Raw genomic sequence first — 27,505 nt, 5'->3', positions numbered from 1 at the left:
GTTGTTTAACTGAGAAATGAACAACTTAAAAATCTAGAAGCAAATGTATCTTAACGTTAAATTAAGAGATAGGTTTGTTTTCTTTTGAAGGGCCTGGCATGGCCTAGCGCGTAAGGCGTGCGACTCGTAATCCGAGGGTCGCGGGTTCGCGCCAAACATGCTCGCCCTCCCAGCCGTGGGGTGTATAATGTGACGGTCAATCCCACTATTCGTTGGTAAAAGAGTAGCTCAAGAGTTGGCGGTGGGTGGTGATGACTAGCTGCTAAATTAGGGACGGCTAGCACAGATAGTCCTCGAGTAGCTTTGTGCGAAATTCCAAAACAAACAAAAATTGTTTTTGAATCTCGCGTAAAGCTACACGAGCCGTCCCTAATTTAGCAATGAAAAACGAAAGGGAAGGCAGTTATTCATCACCACCTACCGCCAACTTTCGGGTTACTCTTTCAGTAACGAATAGTAAGATTGACCGTCACATTATAAGGGGGATTTGAACCCGCGACTTTCGGATGATGAGTCGAGTGCCTTAACCACCTGGCCATGCTGGGCCTGAGGGAAAGTAGCATTTGCAATTTACATAATATTTATTATTAGTCTTAGGCCTATTTGAGTCAGGGTATTAACTTTATTGCAACAGCACAACAAAACTGTGATAGCGTAATGAACATATTACCGTTTTTAGGACGAAAGATCTAATGAAATCTTGGCCCAAGTGTGTTAAGGCGTTCGACTCATAATCCCAGGGTCGCGGGTTTGAATCCCGGTCGCACCAAACATGTTCGTCTCCCAGCCGTGGGGGCGTTATAAAGTGATGGTCAATCCCACTATTCGTTGGTAAAAGAGTAGCCCAAGAGTTGGCGGTGGGTGGTGATGACTAGCTGCCTTCCATCTAGTCTTACACTGCTAAATTAGGGACGACTAGCACAAATAGCCTTCGAGTAGCTTTGTGCGAAATTCAAAAAACAAACTATTGAAATCTTGTTTTGAAGAACAAAATATTTGATACAGCTAATTGTAGTCATTATTCCCTATATAACACCATGGAATGCAGTATTTGTCACACAAGTTATATATGTGAATATTCTTTAACTGATTTTTTAATTTAAATATTGTTACTGTGTTTGTGGATTTATAACTACTCAATTATAATTTATATGTATCATGAGACATCTGTTAGCAGTCTTATTATGGTTGATATCATAAATACCGACTAAGACTTGTATTGTCAGAAGAAATTGCAAAGCAAAACTTCGTATACATTTTATTTGCTTTAACCTAAATTTCAAGTTGAAATCTTAGGCAAGTGTTGTTATTGTTTATTAAATCTAAACTATACATAACATAAACATGAATATAATTTCTCAGTTCAAGCGTCTTTCACACAACAGAAAGCAATAAACTTTGCAATCATTATTGTTAGTAAAACGTTTTTCTATCTCGCAATGTTACTTCAGTTCATGACGTCATTCAAAGAATACTTTATGCGCGTAGTAACACTGATATTTCGCTTAGAAACAATACAGAAAGTGACTTACAAAGAGTACAGTGCAGAGAGATTTCAATGGCTAATTACACTCAATTATTTTACATTTTCAGTAGTTTCCTGCTTGTTTCAGGTTTCACATTCGTCTACGAAATTGAACGTGGTTCTACTCTTACATTAATATGTTCAAACCAAGCGAGAGAAGAACCAGTTATTTGGTACTCAAATTTCAAAGAAAAAGTTATTAATAGTGAGAGAACGCAAATAAAATACGGTGGCAAATTAGTGCTAACCAACATCCAGTTTGAAGACGCGGGAATTTACACATGCAAAAATCGTGAAGGTGATTACAAACATGATGTCAGAGGTAAATTCATGGTTTTTTAGACCATATTTTCATTTATTAAACTACACTAACTTAACAGGAATAACATCAAAATCGAAATCGTCCATCTTGCTTTTAAATGTCTTTCAGCCATAACCTTTTCGTTTGATATTTCACTCACCATGTGTATTGATTTAAAAAATAATTGCCTGCGTATACGTAAGATTACATTATGTAAGAAAAATTTTATCTTTTCTTGTTCCTGGGCAAAAAATGTTATTTCCTAATTGCTTATGCCTAAAGTAAATGGAAAAGGTCTATTGTCTTCAAACTTTGCTTTTGTGACTTGGGAGCGTGTATAACGAAAACATGATAGTAGAATATATTTGAGGGCTGATACGTGAAAGGGATTTATATTACAGTCGCAAATCTCGAAAAAAGTATTTCTAAATATTTTTGTATAAATTTAGTATAAATACATGTAAATCTTGATTCAGATTCTGTCAGGATCCGGCATGGCCAAGTGTGTTAAGGCGTGCGACTCGTAATTTCAGCGTCGCGGGTTCGCATCTCCGTCGCGCCAAACATGCTCACACTTTCAGCCTGGGGGTGTTATAATGTGACGGTCAATCCCACTTTTCGTTGGTAAAAGAGTAGCCCAAGAGTTTGCGGTGGGTGGTGATGACTAGCTGCCTTCCCTCTAGTCTTACACTGCTAAATTAGGGACGGCTAGCGCAGATAGCCCTCGTGTAGTTTTGCGCGGAAAATATAACAAATATTTGGTTAAAAGGAATTTTAATTAAAACTTCATTTATTAAAACTGGTGTTTTCTTTTAAATTGATTCTATTATTCTTGTGGTTCAGTATTTTCAAATGACTCGCAAATACGTTGTTTTTCACATTCTTTATGAATAAATTTAAATCCAAGTCGTATAAGTATGTCTTTAGTTTAAGTAGAGTGCATATTTACAGAGAAAAATAGAAACAAAAACTCGCAGCTTAAAAACGTGTAATATAATCTATTGTACCATTTAATCATTAATTAAAAAACGTTACGATTATAGTCTTATAATCGAACTGATAAACAACCAGTTTTTGACTGACAACAGATAAAATCAGTTAACACTTAACATTAAATAACTATGTTCATGGAGTTATTGTTTTAATGAAATAGTCTCCCGATGGGACAGCGGTAAGTCTATGGATTTACAACGCTAAGATCAGGAGTTCGATTGCCCTCGGTGGACACAGTAAATAGCCCGATGTGGTTTTGTTATAAGAAAAACTATGTGTGCTTGATCATTCGAAAAGCTTTTCATTCTCTACAGTTAATTAGAAAGTTAAGTTCTTGCTTTCTACTCCAAGTAAGCTATCAAATATATTAGACAAAAAGTGAAAGAAGATTACCTCATACTTACAGTTTGTGGTCCCTATATATAGTTGTCAGATTTTCATGTATTACACGTGGACTGATATTATTACAGCTATAATAAGTGCATTTCTTTTCAATTTATTCAAACATTTTCAAGGTACCTCTAATTGTAGCTGTAGTAATGTCAGTCCACGTGTAATAAATGAAAATCTGATAACTATGTGTAGGGGCCACAAACTATAAGTGTGAGGTAATCTTTTGCTTAATAGATTTGATAGCTTACTTAGAGTAGAAAGCAAGAACTTAACTTTCTATTTGCGGTCACATACAGCGCTTGTACTAACATAGCTAACTCCGATCCACTGTTTTCCACTGTAAAAGCTAACTACTGTCAATTATTCTGAATTTTGTCTTTGAAAACTAACATCTCAGCTCTTGTTTTGTATATTTTATTTTGTTTTTCTCTATGTATTGATATATTAGTGATACCAATGATCTGAAGACTTTTCTAATCGTGGTTTTCAGTTGGTTGATTCAAATAATTCATATTATTTCAATTTGTTTGTTTGGGAATTTCGCACAAAGCTACTCGAGGGCTATCTGTGCTAGCCGTCCGTAATTTAGCAGTGTAAGACTAGAGGGAAGGCAGCTAGTCATCACCACCCACCGCCAACTCTTGGGTTACTCTTTTACCAACGAAAAGTGGGATTGACCGTTACATTATAACACCCCCAGGCTGAAAGTGTGAGCATGTTTGGCGCGACGCGCGCGCGAACTCGGACCCTCGGATTACGATTCGCGCGCCTTACGCGCTTGGCCATGCCGGGCCCTTTTTCACCTACAAAGTAAATAATTTCTTTATAGAATTGTCTCTGTTGATCAAACTGTTGTTACTGCACCAGATAGGAATTTTAAAATACTCCCATCTACGTTAATTAAATTGTGTTTTTATCGATTTCGTTCATAAAACGATACGTTATCTTTTATATCATTTAATTGTAATGAAAATTGAACTGTCTTATTTTCATATTATAGTTTTAACAACCTTCGTGTAATTTCCTATTAATACTATCTGCATTACTCTTAGTATTCTCAGAATATTTTGTAAATTATAAAATCTTGAAAATTAAAAGTATCATCTTCAAACTATAATACATCGAACAAGATTTATTAAATTTTATTAATATAGATATAAAAGTGTTTCTTTATATTGGTTTAATGTGTGTTTGCTCTTGTATTACAAGGAATTATTTGGTTTATCGTCTAATGATGTTGTATTCTCTGTTTGGAATTTAAATGTTACCTGTAGTATATTTATTTGAGTTGCAGTGTTAAATTTAAAAAACGTGAAATTCTATTTTTTTTGTGTTACATGAATGTTGTTTTGAGTTTCGGGCTTGTTTCTCTGACGTAAAATACGTGGAAGTTGCCATAAAGTATTTTATAAATGACATTAGTATTGTATTTGCTTTATTTTTTTACAAGAATTTAAGTATTTTGTTTATTGTATTTGGGGTTATTGACAGGGTGGGTATCGTGTTGTTGACTGAGGTTTCTCTATATCACCGTTATCTCAAATCTCCTTCCTAGTCGCTTTATAACCTAGAAACATCGAACTACATATGAATTCTGTAATAAAAAAGTTTTAAATTACCCATTGTAGAACGTCTGCAAAATTTATTAGCTTCAAGTGGGTTCCTCAGAAATATAAATGCATGAAATAGATTATTACAATAATGTTAAAAGTACTTACAAGGAATTATTACTTTAGAGATAACATGAAATCAGTTTTTCTTAATTTTAATGATAGGAAATGTCGATGTTGGAGTGTGGTATGAATAAGTATTGGTAAACATATCCACATATAATTACTTTAAATGTTACCATCAATACTACACTCTTTGTTCGTCCATATACTGATCCATCTAATCAGGACTCCAGTAATGGGTGATATTGTCCAACTCCAAGGTGCAGATGTTGATATTGACAGCCATAATATACTCTTGGAAGATGTATCACATTCCATTAGTTGATGCTAAAGATGCCCTGAAAAGAGTTATTTCAGGGCAGTGATGAAGACGAACTCGTAATCTTATCGGTACTCCTGTAATAAACATACAGTATTAGTCAGAGGCTGCCACTGATGTTCATAGCAATAATACTTTATAGTTTATAGGGATTAGTAAGCCATACCAAAACAGTTTTGAATATGCAACCTGTCATATAATGTGACTCGATCTGATATAACATTTCTTAAATGGTGTAATGTAACCGAAAATTGGTTGCTTTTGGGAAAGGTATGTAACAGACCTGTCCAATGTAAATTTTTATATGCCCATATCATGAAAATATATTCAAATGAGAATTTAAATTTTTCGAAACAAAGATATTTATTGTACGTAAGAGCATCGAAGAAATAATTTTGGTTAGCCAGAATAATTCGGAAAAAGACCTACAACAAGTCGTACGAACACAAATGTCAGAGATAAAAAACCGCTGAAGTGTCCCAGGCGATGGTACGTAAAAAAATATCTCAGTCTTCTAACCGCTGAGTAATTAGATAGATATGCATGTTATTGTACACACAGACACACCAGTCACCTCACTGATGTAAGAATTATAGATTTCTATGTGATCAGAGACTAGATGGATTATGGTAAACCTGTAGAGAGAAGTGATGAGGCTCCAAAGTTATTTTGATATAATGAACTCAACTTGTGAATGTTGAAGCAAAATCTTTTGTACTCTAAAGATACAAATCATATCTACGAAGTTTTTTGAGAACGTATTTTGAATAAACAATATTATAAATTTACAGTGAAAGGTGTTAGATCGCTATATTATTTATCTTGATAAATCCGCAAAAAATTAAGTATTTACTTTTATATTAACTTTAAATGAAAAATTTTCTCGGAATGCATTTCATCCAACTTCTGCATTATAAGGATATTATTTGATATTTTGTTGTTTGCAAGACACAATCATACACTGATACATTTTACGAACGTAATATTCCCAAAATAACCTGTATTTTCATAACTGATATTAACATAAACAATAACAACAGTTTAACGTTTAACTGTGACAAATAAGAATTTTGCAAGGGAAACACCAACAGAAATCAAATGTACCATAGAAAAAAAAAGAAAGATGTGTAATTTCATAAATTTCCAAGTTTGTGTGATTAGTTTCATTAGTTAACTCCATTACGAAGTACATGAAGAAACAAAAGTCTACTGTTAAGAAACTGTTTTGACACGTTTTATTTTTCTCACGAAAAGTAACATTTATATTGTTATTTTACAGAGTGAGTTATAATTAATATTATAACTAGTGCGTCGTGCTCATTGTGAAAAACCTTAAAATTTCAACGGTGACACAAAACGTGCTAATAAAAATATTAACTCTCTGTTGTTTTCTCCAGTGTATATTCCAGCCGAGAATCTCAACTGTACTCGTGGATACCAAAGAGATGTTTACAGGTGTTGTAAGTATATATGATACTCAATTACTTTAAACTGTTCACATTAAACACAAATAGATGAAAGACTTTTAAAAATATGGAATTTTAGTTCAACATATACGTTTTTTGACACTAAAGACGTTGTTAGAACAATAAAATTAACACTGGGTAAATAAATGTTTAGCTTTGTACTTTTAACGCTTTTAGATCCATGTCCTCCTGGTCACTATGACAATGGATTCCAAACTCACTGCCTGCCGTGTCCAGGAGGGACTTACATGACATCTTTTGCTGCTGACGCCTGTATACCTTGTCCTGGAGATAAAATTACTGATGAAGAAGGAGCTGATAATAAAGATCTTTGTAGAAGTAATGGAACAAAAGGGTTTTAAAGTTTTCTTTTATTGTTTCCTTAACATTTTAAAAATGTTTATTTTTGTTCATGCAGATTGTTATAATACGATACTTCTTCATAACTTTCATGGTTTTTAATGCATTAAAAAGCTTTGCTTTTACTGGGAAATCCTACTACTCGTTTTTAAAGATGGGCTCAAACATTTACGACAAATAGTATTGAATAGCTGTCTTACCTCCAGTATATCATTTCAAAATTAGGAACGGCTAACACTGAAAGCCCTCGTTCAGGTATCCGCGAAATTGACAAACAAACATAACGGTGTCACATTATTACTAAAGATATTTAACTAAAACAGTGTATGTCCCAAAACATAACTTAAATCTATGTTTAGTTTATGTACATAATGTCGTTTTTGTGATAAAATAAAGTAATTTGTCAAAATACAAAACAAATGTTTCAATATAAGATAATAATAACATTGGATTATCAAAACGTTAGCACCGTCTCATAAGTTCTGAATAAAACTATTGGAAACAATTGTTACCAAGTAAACGAAAAACTTCGTCAGTAGTGACGTTCGACGTTCAGTGTTTCTGGTCAAAATAGTATCGTTCTTTATTTGGGAAAATTAGAGTAAAGAGAAATTTGTAAAAATTACTGTTTTTAATAGTGTTATAAAAACGCAGAAACTACCATTCAGTAGATACGATTCGATAGCAAAATATAATTGTGTACCATAATAAGTGAAGAAGCTAATTATAAAACTTAATTCAGTAAATGAATAGCGATTAAACAAACTGGCTTTATTAAGTAGTCAATGGAAAGACGGTTTGTTTAATTTGTGTTATATATTCTTACAATTTAAGTGAATCGAAGTTGATTTTACTCACTGTGTTATACTGAGTTGTATAATATGTACATTATCGTAAAGAAAATGTCTAGATTTTTCTTATATCGTCTGATCACGTGTGTTTGGAATGGAAAGTCAGTAGGTTTCGTGATATATCGTCTCACAATGTAAATATGTTGGAAAACCTAACTGATTTCCCGTTATATAACTATATAGTTATTGTTATTACACAACTGTACTATTTGTCTACTAGTAAGGAGCTCAAATAATATAACAGGCGTCATTTTTCTTTGCTAATTATCTGTTTAATGTGTAAAGATAAAATGTATATATACAGTTGTCAAATTGTAAAGGTTGTTATCAATGTTTATGAAAATATATAAGAAATATCATATTTATTTAATTGAAATTTTTAATATGTTAAATCAAGTTTATTTTTAGTTTAAAGAATTATACACTTTGTTATTAAGTTACATTTGAAGTTTTCTTTCTGTTTTATGTAATCGATACAATGTGTAAAACAACTCTCTCTTAAGATCCAACTGAAATGGTTCTCAAGGTCACTTTCCCCTGGGCTTCCAAACCTACAGTTGTAAGATATCCTTGGTGGATGGAAGAGCTAACACTAATTTCGATTTGTCTTATTGCTTTGTGGTAAGTTACATGTTATCTTCCAGTTCTTGATAATTAAAGTATGTGGAACAGGGGTGAGAGAGCATCTGACCTCAATACCAAATTATCTTTTAATTGAATTGTAGGGTTAGATATTTGAAAATGTCAAGTGTGTTCAGTGCCCCTTTGGTAGTTAATTTGTGAAAACACTAATATGAACCTAGTAAAGCTGAATATGTTTAATTAACCTTACAAATGAGGTAAAAAAAACTTTTCAATTATAGTTAACACTTCTCACCAAACTTCTGTATGGTGATTTATCAAGTGTTTTTGTAGATCTGTTTGTTTACGAAAAAACCAACAAAAAACACAACTATTTAGAGTTGATCTTTATTACTATTGTTTATATAGAAAACTGAAATAAATAAATCGCGTTATTATTTATTATTATTTTATTATTGTTTAGCGTTCTTTGTTGCTTCTGCAAGATGAATAAAAAAGCCCGGGGCAAATGGAATGCCCTTAAAAACCGCGTCCTCGGGTCTTGTGGTGTTTTTTCCTACACAAAGCTAGAAGACCAAGAGCTTGTAATTGAAAAGATCACCGCCAGGGAATTAGACATTTTGGAAGCTGTTTCAATGATCCCTGAGTGTGAGAAGGTCTCGACAAATAAGTTTGATAAAAGAGAAACTAATATGGTGTTAAAGGAAAATCAAACAGAACCAACCATCTTGCAAACAATAAATGAAAATCACTCAGTAGAAAAGAAAACAGAAAGAACAGAAAACCTGAGCAAGCCTGCTTCAGGTTCTGACAAAACTAAATTAAAGAAATGCGTTAGGACAATCGTGAATGATGACAAACCTGAAGAGACATTAAAATCTGATTCACCAACAACGGTTCGTATACGTTTAAAGTTCTTATACTTTATAGTACTCAGTATTATACAGCATCAGTATATAACCATTAATAACAAGGATGTGCTCTTAATATTAAACTTTCACTTCCTACAAGTTTATTTATACCTACATATATATATATATTGCAAGAAGCAACTAGAATATAATAGAATTAATAGTACATTATTAATGTTAATGCAAAATTACTGTTATAAAATAATTACAACCATTCTTATATTTAATTTCTGTGAATATCTGTATCTGGTTCAAAATTGAATTAATTTCTCATTCATATTACGTTTGTGATTAATATTTGGTAGAGTTAAAAATATTTCACTTTAATGTAATGCATACTATGTCAAACTGAGTGATCAATATCATATCAATGTTGCATGCTTACAATGAGTGTTGTTAAGACATCCACAACTACTGAAAACACGCATTCAGAGTCATTTGAATACATGTAATTCTTCTTCCAAAAGAGACCTATACATGTTCGATACTATTGAGGTCTGATAAGTCTGTACCCTAGTTAAACTGGTCAATCACCTCTTCTTCAATATTATTTACATGTGGGAAGACAATTATCATCCATTTAGCTAAATCCAGAACCAAACGTAAACATATATGATAGTGTAAAAGGTACTTCCTTTGCTGTTATGTATAGCCTTAATGACATCTGAAAAACATAAAGGTCAGAATGTCCGTTCGTGATTTTTCATTTCCACTACTGATATTAAAGTGAGTTATTTTGTGTCTTACTATAACTATAATATACCTTTTGTTTGTTAATATTGTCAAATTTATTGTGTTTTTAACCGTACATACACTGAAATGAAGTTCTGTTGTAACTACGAACATCTGATTCTGTTTTTAACAGTTATCACATAATTGCTGCGAATCGTTAGATCACGGTAACTTACTTAAAATGTGGATTTTATTATTCTTAGTTTAGTACCAGTGTATTTGTACCATTTTGTTACAAGTGATTCCACCATATCATGTTAATAACACTTTGAGACATTTTACAACAGTGTTTGTTTTTTATAGTCAGCCAACTTTCATTGGTCTTACAGACATTTAGTGAAATATCCAGTTGTCTTCTTTTGGACTTTACTAAGATTATTGAATATTTTAAAGAACTATAAACTGTGTGATTTACTACAGTGTTACAACTGTGATAAGACAGTTTGACTATAAACTGTGTGATTTGATAAGACAGTTTGACTATAAACTGTGTGATTTACTACAGTATTACAACTGTGATAAGACAGTTTGACTATAAACTGTGTGATTTACTACAGTGTTACAACTATGATAAGACAGTTTGAAAACTCTTCCTCTTTATAGTCATTTGTAGTTCAGATTACATAACTTTTCATGTTTAATTTATATAACAATGAAATGAGGAAAATAACTAACATTTGTTTATAACAGTAGTTTTATCTTGTTTTAGCAAGTTAGTATTTGTGAACGTACAAAACATAAATGTAAAACATTATTTAAAGCTATTGTCTGCTCTATATTACCTTCCTCACTATTTGGGACAATGCTTGAGATATATTTCGTAGTTTCGAGAAAACGTTTATCAGACATCTTAAACCAATTTCATAATTTACAATTTTTATATAAACACTTATTTGGTTTTACTCATATAATAGTAAAATGATTGTTACATAAAGAATAAATTATATATTTTTAAAATGTTTATTAACTGATTATTGTTATTAAAACATTTTTTTCGATTGATGAGTGTTGTTGCCTCACTAATTATGATTTACATCTTCAGGCAGAAACACCAAAAGAAGTGAAAGACGATGAACGTATCCAGAGGGAGGTGTCAAACAACATCAGGCCTCCCTCTACTAGACGTTTTCACAATGTTGATAAAATTATTACTGTAAGACTTGGCAGTAAACCAGAACATCATCAGAGAAACGTTTTTATTGCTATTGAAAATACTGAAAACCGAAACAAATTTGTTATTGGTAGAGCTTCAAAATTAACACCCACGTGTCAGTTGAAACGTTGCCAAAGCGAACATAAACTTATTGTACAGAAACCTAAAAAGAATAATCAAATTAAACACGTTAACAGCCCTCACAAGATTGTTTTCACAAGAGATCCGAAACTGGAACCAAAACCCAAAAATTAAATAACCCATGAGCTGCATACAAGCATACCATATTAAAAAGAATTACTTTACCTTATCTCATAAGTTACTATTTTTTACATTTTACTCAGTGATATAAATAATAAATAAAACATACTCATAAAAAACAAAGAATATAATATTCACCTGGGTCTTCTCTTTTTTGCTGTCAACTGTCATAAAACTTAAGCTCACTTTTTGATGTACTAAAGGTATTGATACAATCAATAATGTTTTTATGTAATTAAATGATACAACTAAGAACAGAGAATAATAATACACAGAAAACACTGTCCTAAAACACTAAAGATAACTATTAGCATTTGTGAAAGATGGAATTGCAAGAGTTAATCTGATTATCCAGTTAATGGTTTGCAGACAAACAACAAATAGAACTATATCACTGTGTTAAATTTTGTGTTAATTGAACAAGAAACGTGGAGACGTATAAGAAACAGACACACACTGACATTTATTTATGTAGATTCAATGATAGTGAACATTTTAAAACTACAGCCCAGTAAAGTATGGCTGGAAACTCAATTGTCGAAAACAATAGGTCGTAATGAAACTCCTTCTTTGTAAATATAAGGTAAACCATAGAAAATTATGGCATAATATTCAAATTGTGTTTATAATCAAGAATGTCATCTTTATTAATTTCAATGAATATCTTGGCAGTTTTGTCATCAATTTTATTAATAGCATTACTATGCAGTTCCTCTGCCTATACTTTTAACGAAAGTTAAATGTTTATGGAAATGAGATAGCTCACACATCTATTTTGTTTGATATATTAGAATAAATACTGTCTTTCTTTTCATGGTAAAAACTGCTGAATTTATCACGACTCATATACGTACATTAAGTTAACTTGAAAACATCTTTTTTTTTTTTTAAAGATTCGATGGTCCTCCCGTGACTATCGATGTCATTCCAAAAATTTCTTTCTAAGTACTGTTGTCATGGTGTTTTATGAATAAAGGCTGATGTTTGATACGTGTTCCTGGTAATTATCTATGGTTCTTCTGTGTAACAAATATGGGAAATATTCCTTCTATAATTTTAGTAGGACAAAGGTTTTTGAGAACACAGTTAAAGCTTCAGGAATGAAACTGAGGTTGTTAATGACATTCCCTAACTTGAAGTATTTTATCTCCACTGACAATGATACTTAGCTTAGTGTAGTTTTGTGTTTAACGTCAAACAAACAAGCTTTATACCATTTAAAAATTGTTTACTTACCGTCAAAATCATGGACCACTTAGTAATAAATTTCATATCTTCCTTTATTAGTGTCAAAACCATATTTTTGTGAAATATCTGTAACATCCCTAAACTGGAGAAAATTCAAATGATTTGGTTCTATGAATGTATATTTTACAGCCTTCATACGTAATTTCTCCACACCAATAATTCTCTGGAAAAACGTTGTTTTTATTGTTTTTTTCTCAAGATTTTAAAGTAATAACTGTGTTGATAACACCTGAGATGATAGAATTTGAGTTTTATCTATAATTTTTACCTGTTATAACAGCCTACCGATTTGAAAAACCTGTTGAAATCTATAGATTGACCTTCTGTAGAAATGTTAGAGTAATGTACAATACAATAGATAGAACAATGATGATTATTTAATTATGCAAATCCTTTATCCCAATTCGAGCAATACAAACTTGAACCAAATGAACCTTTCTACGTACTTTTGATCGTGTCTGTGAAAAGAACAAGTAACAGAAAAACGGCTAGACTGATCTTCATTAGAACAGGAACACTTGACCCTTGATATATACCCCAAAATGTCTATTATAAAATAATCTGTAAACATGTAAAAAAATTTAATTATATGAAAAGATTTTCCCCTTCTTCACCCTACATAATAAAATAACTAGGACGTCGAATCGAAGGACCCGCCGCCAACCGTTCGGGCACTTTTCGCAACGGCTGCGTCTAGACGTCCGACCCGTTGGAGCAAGCTGCTGTTGGTCCACGCACGCGCGAAACAGGCCGAAAAAATGGGTTCCCCCGTCGGTAGGCGGCGGGCGCGGGTGTTTAAATTTTCCGCTCGCTGGTACATGCTCTCAGACTCTGTTCGAGGTGTCCCGAGGCCAATGCGTGTACTCGGCGGGAGCAGGTGATCGAAATGCCGACGATATCCTTTAGGGACGTCGAATCGAAGGACCCGCCGCCAACCGTTCGGGCACTTTTCGCAACGGCTGCGTCTAGACGTCCGACCCGTTGGAGCAAGCTGCTGTTGGTCCACGCACGCGCGAAACAGGCCGAAAAATGGGTTCCCCGTCGGTAGGCGGCGGGCGCGGGTGTTTAAATTTCCCGCTCGCTGGTACATGCTCTCAGACTCTGTTCGAGGTGTCCCACAGGCCAATGCGTGTACTCGGCGGGAGCAGGTGATCGAAATGCCGACGATATCCTCTAGGGACGTCGAATCGAAGGACCCGCCGCCAACCGTTCGGGCACTTTTCGCAACGGCTGCGTCTAGACGTCCGACCCGTTGGAGCAAGCTGCTGTTGGTCCACGCACGCGCGAAACAGGCCGAAAAAATGGGTTCCCCCGTCAGTAGGCGGCGGGCGCGGGTGTTTAAATTTCAAAGAACATAAAATGTCAGCTTCACACGTTTTCGAACACTGCAATTCAAATAAACACAACATAACCACAGAAAACACTCAAATACTAAATAAACAATAAAACAAACAAACGCAAAATTAAAGAAACCTTACTTATACAACAACTTAATCCCAAAATAAACCAATATAAAAATACAACATTTCAAAGTCATCTTTCTCTACTAATAACCATACTGGGTGTCAAACATCAATAATTATTCTGTCCTTCGCTGGTACAGCAGTAAGTATACGGATTTACAACGCTAAAATCAGGGGTTCGATTTCCCTCGGTGGACACAGCAGATAGCTCGATGTGGCTTTGCCATAAGAAATCACACACAATTATTTTTCACTCACTGTCCCGTGTCTGCGTTCATGAAGCTGATGGCAAGATATTTATTTATTCCGTTAGATCACGAGAATACATCTGAGGGGATCATAACTTTACATAATCTTCCGCAATATTAATAATATTTACGTCGTTGCTGGGGAAGCTGGTATCAGTTTCATAATTCCAACATATTTACTCAAAACAGACGTGATCACCTAGAAGATGAATTATTGTTTTATTGTAACTAACTATTTGTAGCTACACTAAACGATAGAAGGAATAATAGATGAAGTAAACACAACTGGAACAAAAATACTATAATTCATTGTGTGTGTGATTGCCTAATAACTTTATTATAGACAGAACATTAAAAATGATTTTGTCTTATTTTAAATTGGCCCTCTACGTTTTGCTCAATACTGATTAAATTTCTGTGATTTACGATAATTTGATATAGTTGATTCATATTTAAATTAGGTGTTTTGAAATAACTCAAAATTAATTCCCTCATCGTGAACCTCATCCAGTTCCAAATGAGATAGAAGATTTACTATTCTTTGTAAGTTTGTATATAAGTCATTATTTGTAATAACCGTTATTGTAAATTGTATTATTGTCTGAATATTAAAATATATGTGTTTTAAGAAAGAAAATCGTGTGTATCAATCTTGTTAGCAAATACCAAAATTGGATACGTATCGACATTTATTTAACTTCTAAATATAAATTATAAATTAATTCAGGTTTAGGCCTATTTGAAATTGTAACACGTAACATCAGACATTTTCATTGATCATAACGAAACGTAAGCGAGGAAACCAATTAATAAAAATGAAATGGGACACTGACGTTACAGACCCCAAGAAATGGTTTGCCACATGTATAAACTGAAACTAACCCAAATTTCTTTGAGGTGTGATTTGATTGTTGTTAAGGTCAAAATTACACAATAGGCTATCTGTATTATGCCAATCACAGGTATCGAAACCCGAATTTCAGCGCTATAAGCCTGAAACTTACCGGTGAAAAACTGGCGCTATTTCTGAGATCAAAAGCCAACAAAATCTCATAACTTTACAAATATACACAAATATGTTGTTTCTAAAGGAAGATTATAAACTTATGAGGTTCGTAACGTTGATTATATCCACAGATAATATAACTATTATTGTTATTATTTGTTTGATTTTTTACATTTTGTTAGGTCCAGTATATTTCATAGAATAGAACTTATGAACTCATTTATAGAAATTACAAAGCGGAAGAGTTTTTGTTTTAGGTTCAGTATTTTGTTATCGAATATTATATAGGTCAGGTTATAAAGCTAACCAGAATTTCAGGTTCATCATGTCGCTCTACGGATAACGTGAAGTTCGCCAAATATGTTCGCTCTTTCTGCTATGGGAACGTTTTAAACCTTCAATCAATCCCACTATTTTTTTGGTAAAAGAGTAGCTCAAGAGTTGGTGGCGGGTGGTAATGATTAGCTACCTTTCTTCTAGTCTTACACTGCTAAATTACGGACGGCTAGCACAGATAGCCTTTGAGTAGCTTTGTGCGAAATCCAAAACAAACAAACAAACCTGTTGCCAAAGAAGTGATGATGGGAAACAATGCAAGCTAAACAATAGATATAAGCTTATTTCAACAACCTAAATATATCATTCCAAGGCAAGCTTATGTCAGTATTCTACATGCAAGACAAAGTTAATGCAATGATTGCAAAACTGGAGCTATGGGGTACACATTTTGGGTGCAGTAAACTGAAATCTTTTTCATTTTTCATTCATGTGGCTATGAACTCATCTGAAGCACTTGTTGAAAATATTTTGAACACAATGAAGAGACACTTGAAGGACTTCAAGAAAGATCTTAAGTATTTTTCCAAATGTTTGGTAGTTGTGAGTGGATGAGGAACTACTTTCTCATCACTTTGCACACATTACCAAATAACTTGACACATTCAAATTAACAACAGCTTCTTCACAGGGTGTCTTGAAGTAAAAGTCTGTGTCGAACAAAAGTCACATTATTTTACTTGTGTATTAATGCACAGTTTCCAACCTTATCAGAGAAAGTAGTTAGGTATCTTTTATCATTTCCCACTAGACTGCATGCACATGCGAGTCGGGATTATCGGTGCTGGCTAACATCAAAACTTAAAAAGGAATCTTATTTTCAATATAGAACCTCATCTTAATCTTAAAACATCAAACTGAATATTTCTCTACTGCTGTCTGATTGTAAATAGTTTCATTCTTTTCATTGAGAAACTTATTTTCAGGTATTCATTTTTAAACCAATTATATTTATTATTCATTATTGCATGAATTTTGAAGTTATTCTAACTTTGTCATTTAACATGAGAAAAACAATGTTTTGAAATAAATGCAGTAACACCTGTTTAAGCCAGAAACTGCATAAGGTGGAAAAATGCACAAGCAGGAAATAACAAAATTTTGCAGCATTATCTTAAGATTTCTCTCATAAAAGGCCCTCTACATGATGGAATTTGCATAACATGGATGTAAAACTATCTTTCACCTGCCTCATCTATCAACAAGTAGGATTAGAACCTGAGTAATGTAAAAAAAAATATTTTTGATTAAATATTAATTTCTTATTTGATTAACAATTTATTTAAATATTAATAAATTCTCATTTAATTACTAATTTATTTAAATATTAATAAATTCTCAGACATTTTGTTACAGTAAGCATTGGTTAAATATATTCTGTTCATTTTTTCTGCCATCATTATTCTGATGTTCGCTATTCGAATAAATGATTGACTGTTCTTTTGGTTACTTTTCCTGATGGAAAACTAGAGAAACCATGAGTAATAGGTGAAAGTGAAAATCTGTGCTGTTTCAAAAATTTAAGAAAAAATCAATTTTCTGTGAAATGGAAGGGGAATAATGATGCATGGATGACAAGTGCTATATTCAAGGAATTTTTGAACAAATTAAACAAAAGAATGGAACAAGAAAACAGGAATATTCTACTTTTCCAAGATAATGCAATTTGTCACCCAAAAGTTCAACTTTCAAATGTTTCTTTTGTTTTTCTATCTCCATGTACAAAATCAGTTCTACAGCCACTGGATAATGGAATTATACAGTTTATAAAATTGAAATACAGAATATTGATCTTTCAGCATATTGTTACAAGTACGGATGACTATAAGGGAGCATCTGAAATGACCAGGAAAACTGACGTGTTAGATGTAATTGCATTTTTAAATCATTCAATCAAATACGTAAAAGATGAATGCATAATAAAGTGCTTTGGAAACTGTGGATTTATTATTGATAATGGCAGAGATTGTGGAGAAGTTATTTGTTATGCTGATTTTAGTGAAATCCAAACTTTAATTGAGAAGACTGGTGCAGATGATTCTGTAAATGTGGAAAGTTTTGTGAAACTTTCCAAGAATGTTTTAACAGAAACTAATGAAATTGATTTAAAATCTATAATAGAATCACAAGATTGTAACAGTGAAAGAAATTCAGAAGATGAACAAAATGAAAAAGATAATGAGGAAATATAAATTCCTATTTCATCACACATGTTAAGTTATATTAACGCTATAAAATTGTATGCAAAAATAAAGAAGCTGTAGAATTGGTGTTCTCTTTTAATTGAAGGAGAAAGCCTATTAAAAAAAAAGTGAAACAGTTGAGACTGGACACTTTCTTCAAATAAATTTAAGATATTGTGGGACGTTGTGGGCTCGAACACCCACATCTCACTCTCCCGATTTCTAATCTTCTTATATAAGACTAGCAAATTGGAGGTTGAAAAACTGTTTCCCCACTGCATTATGGTTCCTACTTCATCCATCACCTCCAAAACCAAGGATACATTTTTTAATCTCACATTGTACCTTGTATTCTGGAATCCTTTTTTAAAAATATGCAGCATATTTAGTTCAATTTGAAAGTGTTTTGTTTATAGTTTGAAAACTTAGGGTGATACTATATATAGAATGAAATGAAAATCAGTGTATTGAAAGTAATTGTGGCTGTAACCCACAGTCTCTCACATAAAAATTTTCATATATTATTTATAACCAAAATTTTAATAAAACAAACCTGTGAAAGTGATATGTAAAATTATTCTTAAACCAAGTGTTACTCAAAATCAATCTACTAAGTTTAATAGGTATTACCTTAATGTACACTCTACAGAATGTAAAATTAAAATTACATGAGAATTAATTAATCACACAATATTAATTGTTCAGTAATTAAACCTTCTTTATCGGGTTGCTCAGTCAGATAAATCATTTTAACAGCAACTTCCAACCCAGTTCCTCTTTCTATGGCTTTATATACACCAGCTGAACCACTAAAACATTTAAAGAAATATCATCAGAATCTGTAATGTACTTGTTTATTACCAGATTCTAGTGATAAAATTATTATGCTTTAAAAACAAATGAACAATGGAAAATCACCTGTTTAAAATATTTGTACAATAATAAAACTGTATGCATATCTCATTATACAAGAAACAATATCATACATAACTAAATGTCTCTCATTATATGAAGACTACCATAAAGTATCAATAAAAAATAAACAGTTGGTGAAATTGACACATGTAAGCACCACTTTTTAAAATAACATTAATAACTTTTTGGAAGTGGTTCTGGTGTTACAATCGAGATGTACTAGTAACTTGATTCATCTCACACAAATACAGCTGTTTCATTTTACACCAACAAAAGTTTGTGTTAAAAAACAACAATTTAAGTCCCAGCAAAAATACTTACATAGTTCATAAAGTTAAAACTTTGAAACTGAATAACTGCACATTTTGATTGAAAGAAAGCATGTAGTAACTTCTGTAAAATAAAATAACAGTGTATAAAGACATCATTACCTTGTGAAATTGTAAAGCATATTTGATGATACACAAATTTACAAGATTTATAGAGCAGAATAATCAATAGTGTCATTGATATTCTTATACTTAAAAGCATACATTTACTTCAATGGATTAATTCACTCATGAATGATTAGCTGAAAAGATTCTAAAATCGTCACGTTACTATTGTTGATGTAAAATTAAACAGCTGTATTTGTGCGAGATGAATCAAACTTTCCACTTATCATTCTACATTTTTTTTAATTCCTTGGCAGGTCAGAAAATGATATGGTGTTCCTTATATTGAACATTTCTGTATTTTATGATTTAAATCACACTTTCAATACATCAGGAATATCATTCTGTAGACTAGTTATGCAGCACATACATTTCCCCTCTTCATCACATATAGTGTAATAATGTTATAAATGTCATTACTTTCTCCACTGAAAATGCACTTCCATGCACTACTTACCTTCTCTTATACAAATAGCTATTCACATGCATTGCTGCCCTCTATATGTAAAACATTTTTACAAGCATGCCACAAGGCTTCTGCTTCCCCTCCATTAGAAATGACTTATTCTAATATGTGTCTCCTACAATTTATCAGGACAACCCTCAACCAATGAAACTGCCACATATTCAGGATTACCCATGTTATTTCCTCTATTTAATTGTACAAAACTAACACTGCTAGTTTTGCCAGAAATTGGAAGATTCTGCTTTAAACAAGAAAGAAAAGTGGGATGTGTGAAAGGATGTAAGGACTTATTGAAAATTCAATTTCAGTATCAGAAAGCTATAATATTATACCTATGTTCATATAAATACGAGAATCCCCATTCCATAATCGAAAGGACCAGAGCAATGGAATAAGAAAAGCATCCTTTGAAGGCACAAAAAGAAAACATCTGGAAACAAGAAAATACGATGCAAAGAACTGATGTGAGAGACTGTATCACAACTGATCTCTTTATCCATTGAAGAAAATCATGATACATGTGGATGGAAAACAGTGTCCAAGTGATGTGTGAGAAAAAACAATGAAACTTCTTCTAGGAGTAGAGTGACTAAGGCACAACAGACCACACTCAGTAAGCCAACTATATGCAAAATTCATGTTACTGGGAACTGATATTCATGCAGGGATAAAGTGAGGAGCATACTGTCAACACTCCAAGTTCAGAAGGTGCAATAACATTAATAACAATGAGTAATTACCACCAAAAGGTAAATAAGGCCCCTGAAAAATTAAAAAATAATAACAAATAACTTACCTCGCCAAAGTCACATGGAAATTTGAAGAGTGGCTTCACATCAAAGAAAATAGCCCAAAGAGGATGAAATGGTGATACTATGCAAACAGCGAGAGACACGTTTTAGACGTAGTCAACACGTGCAGTTGGAAAGTTCTTCCATGGGATGACAAAGATGAAATACGAGAGAAAAGGTAAAACATCAAAACATCTTTATGGATCAGACAGATGATAAAGATGACCAATGGAAGGATGGTAGATCAATGAGTTATCTTCACTAGCCACTGTAGTTTTGGGGAAAAAAGAATGATTCAGATGAAGTAGAAATATGTTGGATGGTAAAGAGTACATGAAAGAATGCTGGCATGTAAATCAGACCAAAGTCCTCAGGTTAAGAGAAGAAGGAAATAAATCTTAAGGGAAAGGTAAAACAAGGAACGGTGGTTTAAATGAAAACAGAGTAAGGCAAAGGAGGACCACATAAAAATCTCAGTCCAGAAGAGTAGCCTGCCACTGAGGACAATAATTCTGTTAGAAATTTATCAATATGGAGTTACTGAGAAAAAAATGGAAGGTGTGGTACAAAGCCGTCTGATGACTGGAAACCAAAGAGACAGAAGATGCTGGATTAAAATGCCGAGTAAAAAACACAACAATATCAGGAACAGAGGGCAAATCAGGTGAAAACCTCCATTCCAGAGATGAATGGTAGAAAACATCTCATTTATACTGACACACTTCCATGGATGAAAAGCAAGTGGAACACTCCAGAAATGAAACTACACATCACAACAAATCTGATTTACTTACCAAGGACCAAACAAAAAACAAGCATGAAGATAGAGGAAAAGAAGACTGATATGATCAATGTTACCAAAAAAGGAAGGAGAGAGGTAGTCTGATAATTAAAAAACACAGATGAGTCAGTCAGTAAGTTGCAATCAGAAGAACCTGACATCGAGTGGGATGGATGAAATTACATAATTCAATGAAGAAGGTGAATGGGTGAATCAATATACAGATGTTTGTAAACCCAATTCTGACTGAATCTGTTGATTGTTAGGGTGAGTAACCATAGACCAAAATGGAAGTGGTTTGTGGTTGAAGGATGTTGTAGAGGCATTAATGTGCAAAGAACCATACTGAAATCAAAACCATGGAAGACAAGATGATTGAAAGATCATTTCATTTGACAGACTCCGTCTGAATGGGAAAGATGATTTGTGACAATATTGAAACACCTGGAATATAACATACAATGATATGGATATCTTGCATATCAGTCTAAAGAAAAAGATGCAACATATAAGAACATACGGATCCAGAATGAATGCCACTTTGGTAACTGAGATAAGTACCCACTGTGGAATTTTCGAAATGAATCATGACCAGACAATGTCTGGCCAGATGGAAGAAATGATCCAAAGCCTGACATACAGCTAAATGCTCCAGTTTTGATATAATAACACTCCTCAGCTGTAAACCAACACTATAAAGCCTCCCGTTGATCAACCCATGCCCTCCATCTCCAGACATGAGATGAAAATCCAGATGAGGACGAGAAAGTGGAACACCTGTCTCAGTGTGAATCCTGACCAATCACTGAAGACCCTGAAAAGGATCCTTTGCAAGAGTCCACTAATCATAAAAGGCACACTGATGAGCTCACATATGATCCTGAATAAAGAGGGCTGTGATAATCACAGAAAAACACAGCCCCAAAAGCAATAGCACATCAGAAGTTCCAATATGATTAAGCAGCCCAATTGAGTTATTTCCTGGAGCAGCTGAAATGTACAACAGGTAGACTCCTGTTCACAATGAGATAACAGTAACAAATCATCCATATCATAATGAAAATGCATCCAATGAGTTTGGCAATGATGAGAAAAAGCTCAAAATTTTCAAATAAAATAAAAAACATAGGGCCCAAACTAAGCCTCAATGGGAGTTTTTTAAAACTGATAACTTATCCTTTGTTGGACAAAGCCAAAGATGTGGTGACGACTTCAGAGCTATTGGAATATGTAAGAAAGCATTCATGACATCCATCTTGATCATCCATATACCTTGAGTTAAAACCCACCTGAGGGTGAGAAACAATTCCATGATGAAATAAGGGAAAATGAGGAATTCAGTGAGGTGGAACAAATACATAACAGGTAGCCAGTCTTCAATTTTCTTAGGGACAGACATCAAACAGCCTAGAATAAAAACTGAGATAAGCCACAGGTTCAATGTCATGTCAAAGATGGGATCCTGTGGCTGAGAGAAGGTAATGGGTTCTATGACAAAGGAAGTGGAGAAAGAGATTGTATTAAAAGTCTTTCTGATAGAATTCAAATAATCCACTCATCTGCAGCAAAAAATTACTAAAGAGGAACAAATTATCGTAATCAAGTTCCCACAAAACCATAATTCACTTGGTTGTCCAAGATACTGTTGGCATTGTTCAAATTCATATAAAAGAAAATGATATACAGAACTCCTGGATGAAAGAACAGGTAAGCACTGAGGAATAATAAAAAGGAAATGGAAATAGGTGCTTTGAGGTTTAACTGTGGTAAACAATTTACCAAGGGAGAAATGGTAGAGGATTCCTCACGTGATTTGAGTGTGTCAGGAACATGGTTGATACCTACCACTAAAGAGAGGGGGCAACATGTAATTTTCTGAGATAAGTGAGTGGCAAAACATCTGAAAAGAAGACGAATATGAGATTCACAAAATCCTGACAACAAAGAAATCATGTGTGTGAGTAAGTCAAGAAATAACAATGATAAACCTTCAAGATTTTGGTGCATAACCTGGGATAGATGATTTATTGTAGATAAACACCACAGAATGAAATGAGATTCAGACAAATGTGTGAAAGCTGGGTATGGGTAAAACATTGCAGGAAATTATAGTTTGCCCCTAAAGTGACAAAATAAACTACAGCTGCTAAGAATAAATTGGCAGCACGTGAGAGAAAAAGAGATTCTGGCACTCTCACCCAGTTGGGAAGTAAGATGCTCCACAAGGTATCAAATATCCAGAAAAGATGGGAAGACTAAATAAGAACTATCATGCAACAAAGAAAGATGAAAAATGAAATCAAGTAAATGAGCGACACATCACAAACCTGAAAAATTATGTCTAAACAAGTTTTTTAGGCCAAGCTGATTCTATAGATGGAGCATATGAAACATGGCACAATCTGAATTTAGTAATAGGCTGTCAAAATCTTAGTTCAACTAAACAGATTTAACATGTTCTTAGGAAAGTGAGGGAAGTTCAGGAGTATATGCTTGACCTATATTGTAACTAATATCTTGGCAAATAATCACAGATAATCCCAACCAGAACTGACCCAATGTGTCACCAACTAAAGTGTTTTGTAAGAGATGTGATACTCAAAGTTGTAACATTAACCTTGAAATTTGTGGAATATAATATACAGAACAAATTGTTTGATAGACAAATACATATGCACGAGAGAATAAAACACATGAAAACAATAAAGATTGGATAGAGAATTTAATGACATATGCTGCATAATCAAAAATGATTAATGCAAAAGACTGCTTCGGAAATAACTATTTAAGTTATAATTAGGAACCATGATAAAGAAAAATTTCAAATAACTTAATAAAACCCCACTGAAAAAGAAAAATGATAGTTCAGTAGAAGTGAATATTAATCATATGTGTAACAAAATGTGTGTCATTCTCATTGGTGGAAGATTTCCATGTGGTAATTTGTATGAAAAACATATTAGAATCAAGTATTTCCCATGGATGAGTGGTACAAGGCTTGTGATATGCATAAAAAGTGTTTTGCACATACGGGGCAGTACTAAATGAGAATAGTTAATCTTGCGAAAGGATATAATGTAACATATGGAAGTAAGTCATTGCAATGAATAAAATATGTACATATTTACAATAACTAAGTCATGCTAATAAGATAAATAAGTTTTCAGTTTGGGTGAGTATATTCCTCATGCCTAGTAACATGTTTAAATTTTTTATTTTCTCTTTTACACAAGGAAGAAGCAAAATATTGACAAAGCTGGAAGTAATATGCAGAAATTGTCAAACCATCTTGTTTCTCATTTTAGTATATGAAAGTTAATTAACAATTGTTTGGAAATTCAGCAGAATAACGACCCATAACTTAGTTTACCTTTATATAAAGGTATTTGAAGGAGAAAAAAAATTGTGATGCAAAATTTACAAACTAATTAGCTTAATATCACATACTCACTCAACTGAAATTTAAATAAAAACAACTAATGAATATACAACAAACATTAAACAAAATTCCAACATACAAACATCAAGTAACTAATGAATAAAGTGATAAAGTAAAATAATACCTGTTAAGTAATTAGCATTATGTTTCAAAAATGAACTTTTTATCTCTACTATGTTACTACTGAGTACAAATTTACCTTTAAATCATGTTATCATTCTTTTGGAAAAAGGTCTTGAGGTACACGTTACTTTTAAACTAACTCTTGACCAATTTGTTTTATCATGGTATATTTTTCATAGAGACCCCCATTGAAACAATACTTAACTTTTTCATAATTTCCTTATATCATTTTCTTTCTCCTTGATGAAGTGTTGTAAAACAACAACTAGTACACCACACAAACTTGTGTTTGCCAACAAAGATTACTTATAATGATTGCTGTATAGAATATTCAACATTGCACTATTAAATTTATGAACAAAGTTAAATCTCTCACTGAAACAAAGGATCAATTTCTCATGTTTTTATTATAAATAACATCTCTCATATTATTCTTTGTTGTTGGTACAACATAAATCCATTTAATAACTATAAAAATTAAAAACATCTACACAAATAATCCTGACATTTGGTTAGTGCTCCAATCATCAACAAATAATTATACAGAAAATGTAAGTGAGTTCAAATGAAAGTGTTTTGGTTTCTTTCGATTGTGTTATTTAATTGACTAAGGTATTCTCAATAGAAATACTACATTTTATGGTTTAAGTTAAAATATCGCTAATTATTCCTAAAAGAGTAACTGACATAACACAAGAACTATCAATACGAAAAAATACTGCATTGTATAAGATAAGCTACACAAATATCTCTCTCTTTCAGGGAAACCTTGGTTGCATCTTTTATAGTCAGAACATCTGACAACAGAAAGCACATTGAAAGATGTTAAGTAATCAGATCTGTAATTTTCGTAAAATGGTGAATAAATCATGCCTCATACAGATACTAATAATATAGATACACTTGGCAAAATACATAGAACAAACAACTGAATTGAATTAATGTAAATATCTAGTTACTGTAAAAATTAACACAAACGATCTGCTTCATCAATCACTTATTCCACATAATGTTTAGTGATATTACAGATGTCTGCACAAATATAAGGAGCTGATGTTTGGAGTAGCATGATTTGGTTAGTCTGAAATACATTACAGTTAACATTACTGCCATGCAACATGTAAAAAGTAAAATAACCTTGAGTGGTAGTGTGTTTCCCATCCATTGAGAATGAATAAAAATAATCTGGCTTATACATGTTATAACAAAGTGCAGCAACAACCCGAATGACTACTAACAAGTACATACTGTTCTTAATAAAAAATTCAAGAGGAACCCTTTTGAAAAATGAAAACATTTTCATCAAATATCACTTTGCACTACATTTAATTTGTTTCAGCATTTAATGATGATTAGAATTAACTGTTCTAGTTTCTAAAGCTTTACACTTAGCAAAAACTACGTAACATTTTGACAATATGAGGTAGTCAATTGCTGTGGTGGGGAAGACAATAGTTTTGATAAAAGTTTATAAAAACTGACCTTTAGAATTCAGATAAATAACAAAGTATATATTTTTATTTTAATCAATGTTTCACTTTCACAGATTTACCAGAGTTAATATGTTCAATTATTTGATGTTAGAATATTTGTTAAATTACAAAACTGCTTGTAATGTTCTATTTCTCGAGTCCGTCATAACATGTGTCTAACAATGTATAACTTATTATTTATGTTTCCTTATTGTATTAATATTATAGTTGGGTTAAAACTGTAGAAAATTATGTGTGGTGGTTGTTCATGGAAGAAAAGGAAATGTTGAAGATAGAACCACCACAAAGTTAACTACAGTATGCACACACTTTAATATATGTACGTTTGTTGTTACAACGTTTCAGGCAATGCCCTTTTTCATTTATCTCTTCCTAAATAATAAATTGTTAGATGAAAACACAAAATCAAATGCTGTTTGACAATATAATGAGTAAATGTGCACAACAAAGCTTACTTATATCTGTAACACTAGGAAGTTGTGTGTATATATATAGGTAAACAGACACACACTGCTCCCTGTATTTATGTATATGCAAACACACACACTGCTCCCTGTATTTATGTATATGCAAACACACACACTGCTCCCTGTATTTATATATATGCATTGATAATTTTCTAACATTTTACTTCCCTAAGTCTTACTACAAACTGCTATTTGAGGTTTGTTGTAGCTTCAAAAATATAGGAAGAAAATTGGAGAACACATGGGTACAAGTGATCACTGCTGTATTAAGTTTGATATTTTTCCTGCATATTGAAATTACAATATTTTGATTCCAAATTTTAAAAATCAAATTTTGAAGGAAAGCAACAAGAATTATTTATTGTGAATTGGGCAGCAGTGTTATGCTGAGACACAAAGCAAATATGGAAAATCTTTAAAGAAAAAATTTCAATATTCAAGGTAAATATTTTCCTTACATAAAGAACAGGGTAGCAGCAAGTAAAAACAATGTTGGTTCATGAAGAATATTGGAAAAAAAATTAATGAGAAAGATAATAAATTGAAAATTAACTAATGTAACTTCTCTTATCAACAGGGGTGATGAAAAATG

At 32.7% G+C, this 27,505-nt stretch overlaps 2 protein-coding genes across 10 annotated transcripts in view; one reads left to right on the top strand and one right to left on the bottom strand.

Moving 5' to 3' along the window:
• The first annotated feature begins 6,875 nt into the window (after window positions 1–6,875).
• LOC143256324 (uncharacterized) lies at window positions 6,876–12,505 on the top strand. The gene is made up of 4 exons (XM_076513399.1): window positions 6,876–7,009; window positions 8,385–8,502; window positions 8,927–9,359; window positions 11,149–12,505. The coding sequence occupies exons 1-4, from the start codon at window positions 6,919–6,921 to the stop codon at window positions 11,512–11,514; spliced, it is 1,008 nt and encodes a 335-aa protein (XP_076369514.1). The 5' UTR covers window positions 6,876–6,918; the 3' UTR covers window positions 11,515–12,505.
• The window catches only part of LOC143256325 (nonsense-mediated mRNA decay factor SMG5-like), a 33,127-nt gene continuing 16,780 nt past the window's right edge, over window positions 11,159–27,505 (bottom strand). For 7 of the 9 annotated variants that reach the window (XR_013031247.1, XR_013031248.1, XR_013031246.1 and 4 more), the window contains one exon: window positions 18,610–18,813. Coding sequence is in view for 1 of the 9 variants with exons in the window: in XM_076513401.1 (XP_076369516.1) it covers window positions 18,785–18,813 (29 nt within the window). In the remaining 8 variants the exon portion in view is untranslated. Of the gene's footprint in view, window positions 14,679–18,609; window positions 18,814–19,240; window positions 19,313–27,505 lie in introns of those variants that run through there. The other 2 variants (XR_013031249.1, XR_013031250.1) reach the window with 2 other exon arrangements.

This window comes from Tachypleus tridentatus, chromosome 7 (genome assembly GCF_004210375.1).
Source record: "Tachypleus tridentatus isolate NWPU-2018 chromosome 7, ASM421037v1, whole genome shotgun sequence".
Classification (NCBI taxonomy): domain Eukaryota; kingdom Metazoa; phylum Arthropoda; class Merostomata; order Xiphosura; family Limulidae; genus Tachypleus; species Tachypleus tridentatus.
Note: the sequence above shows the minus strand (reverse complement) of the source record. Positions and strands in the feature narration are given on the sequence as shown.

What these genes read in the sequence shown, in the direction of transcription:
- LOC143256324 (XM_076513399.1), top strand. Translation starts at nt 6,919, where the DNA reads ATGACATCTTTTGCTGCTGACGCCTGTATACCTTGTCCTGGAGATAAA. An exon ending in TAATAAAGATCTTTGTAGAA is followed by an intron (nt 7,010 to 8,384) that starts GTAATGGAACAA and finishes CTCTCTCTTAAG; the next exon opens with ATCCAACTGAAATGGTTCTC. An exon ending in ATTTGTCTTATTGCTTTGTG is followed by an intron (nt 8,503 to 8,926) that starts GTAAGTTACATG and finishes ATTATTGTTTAG; the next exon opens with CGTTCTTTGTTGCTTCTGCA.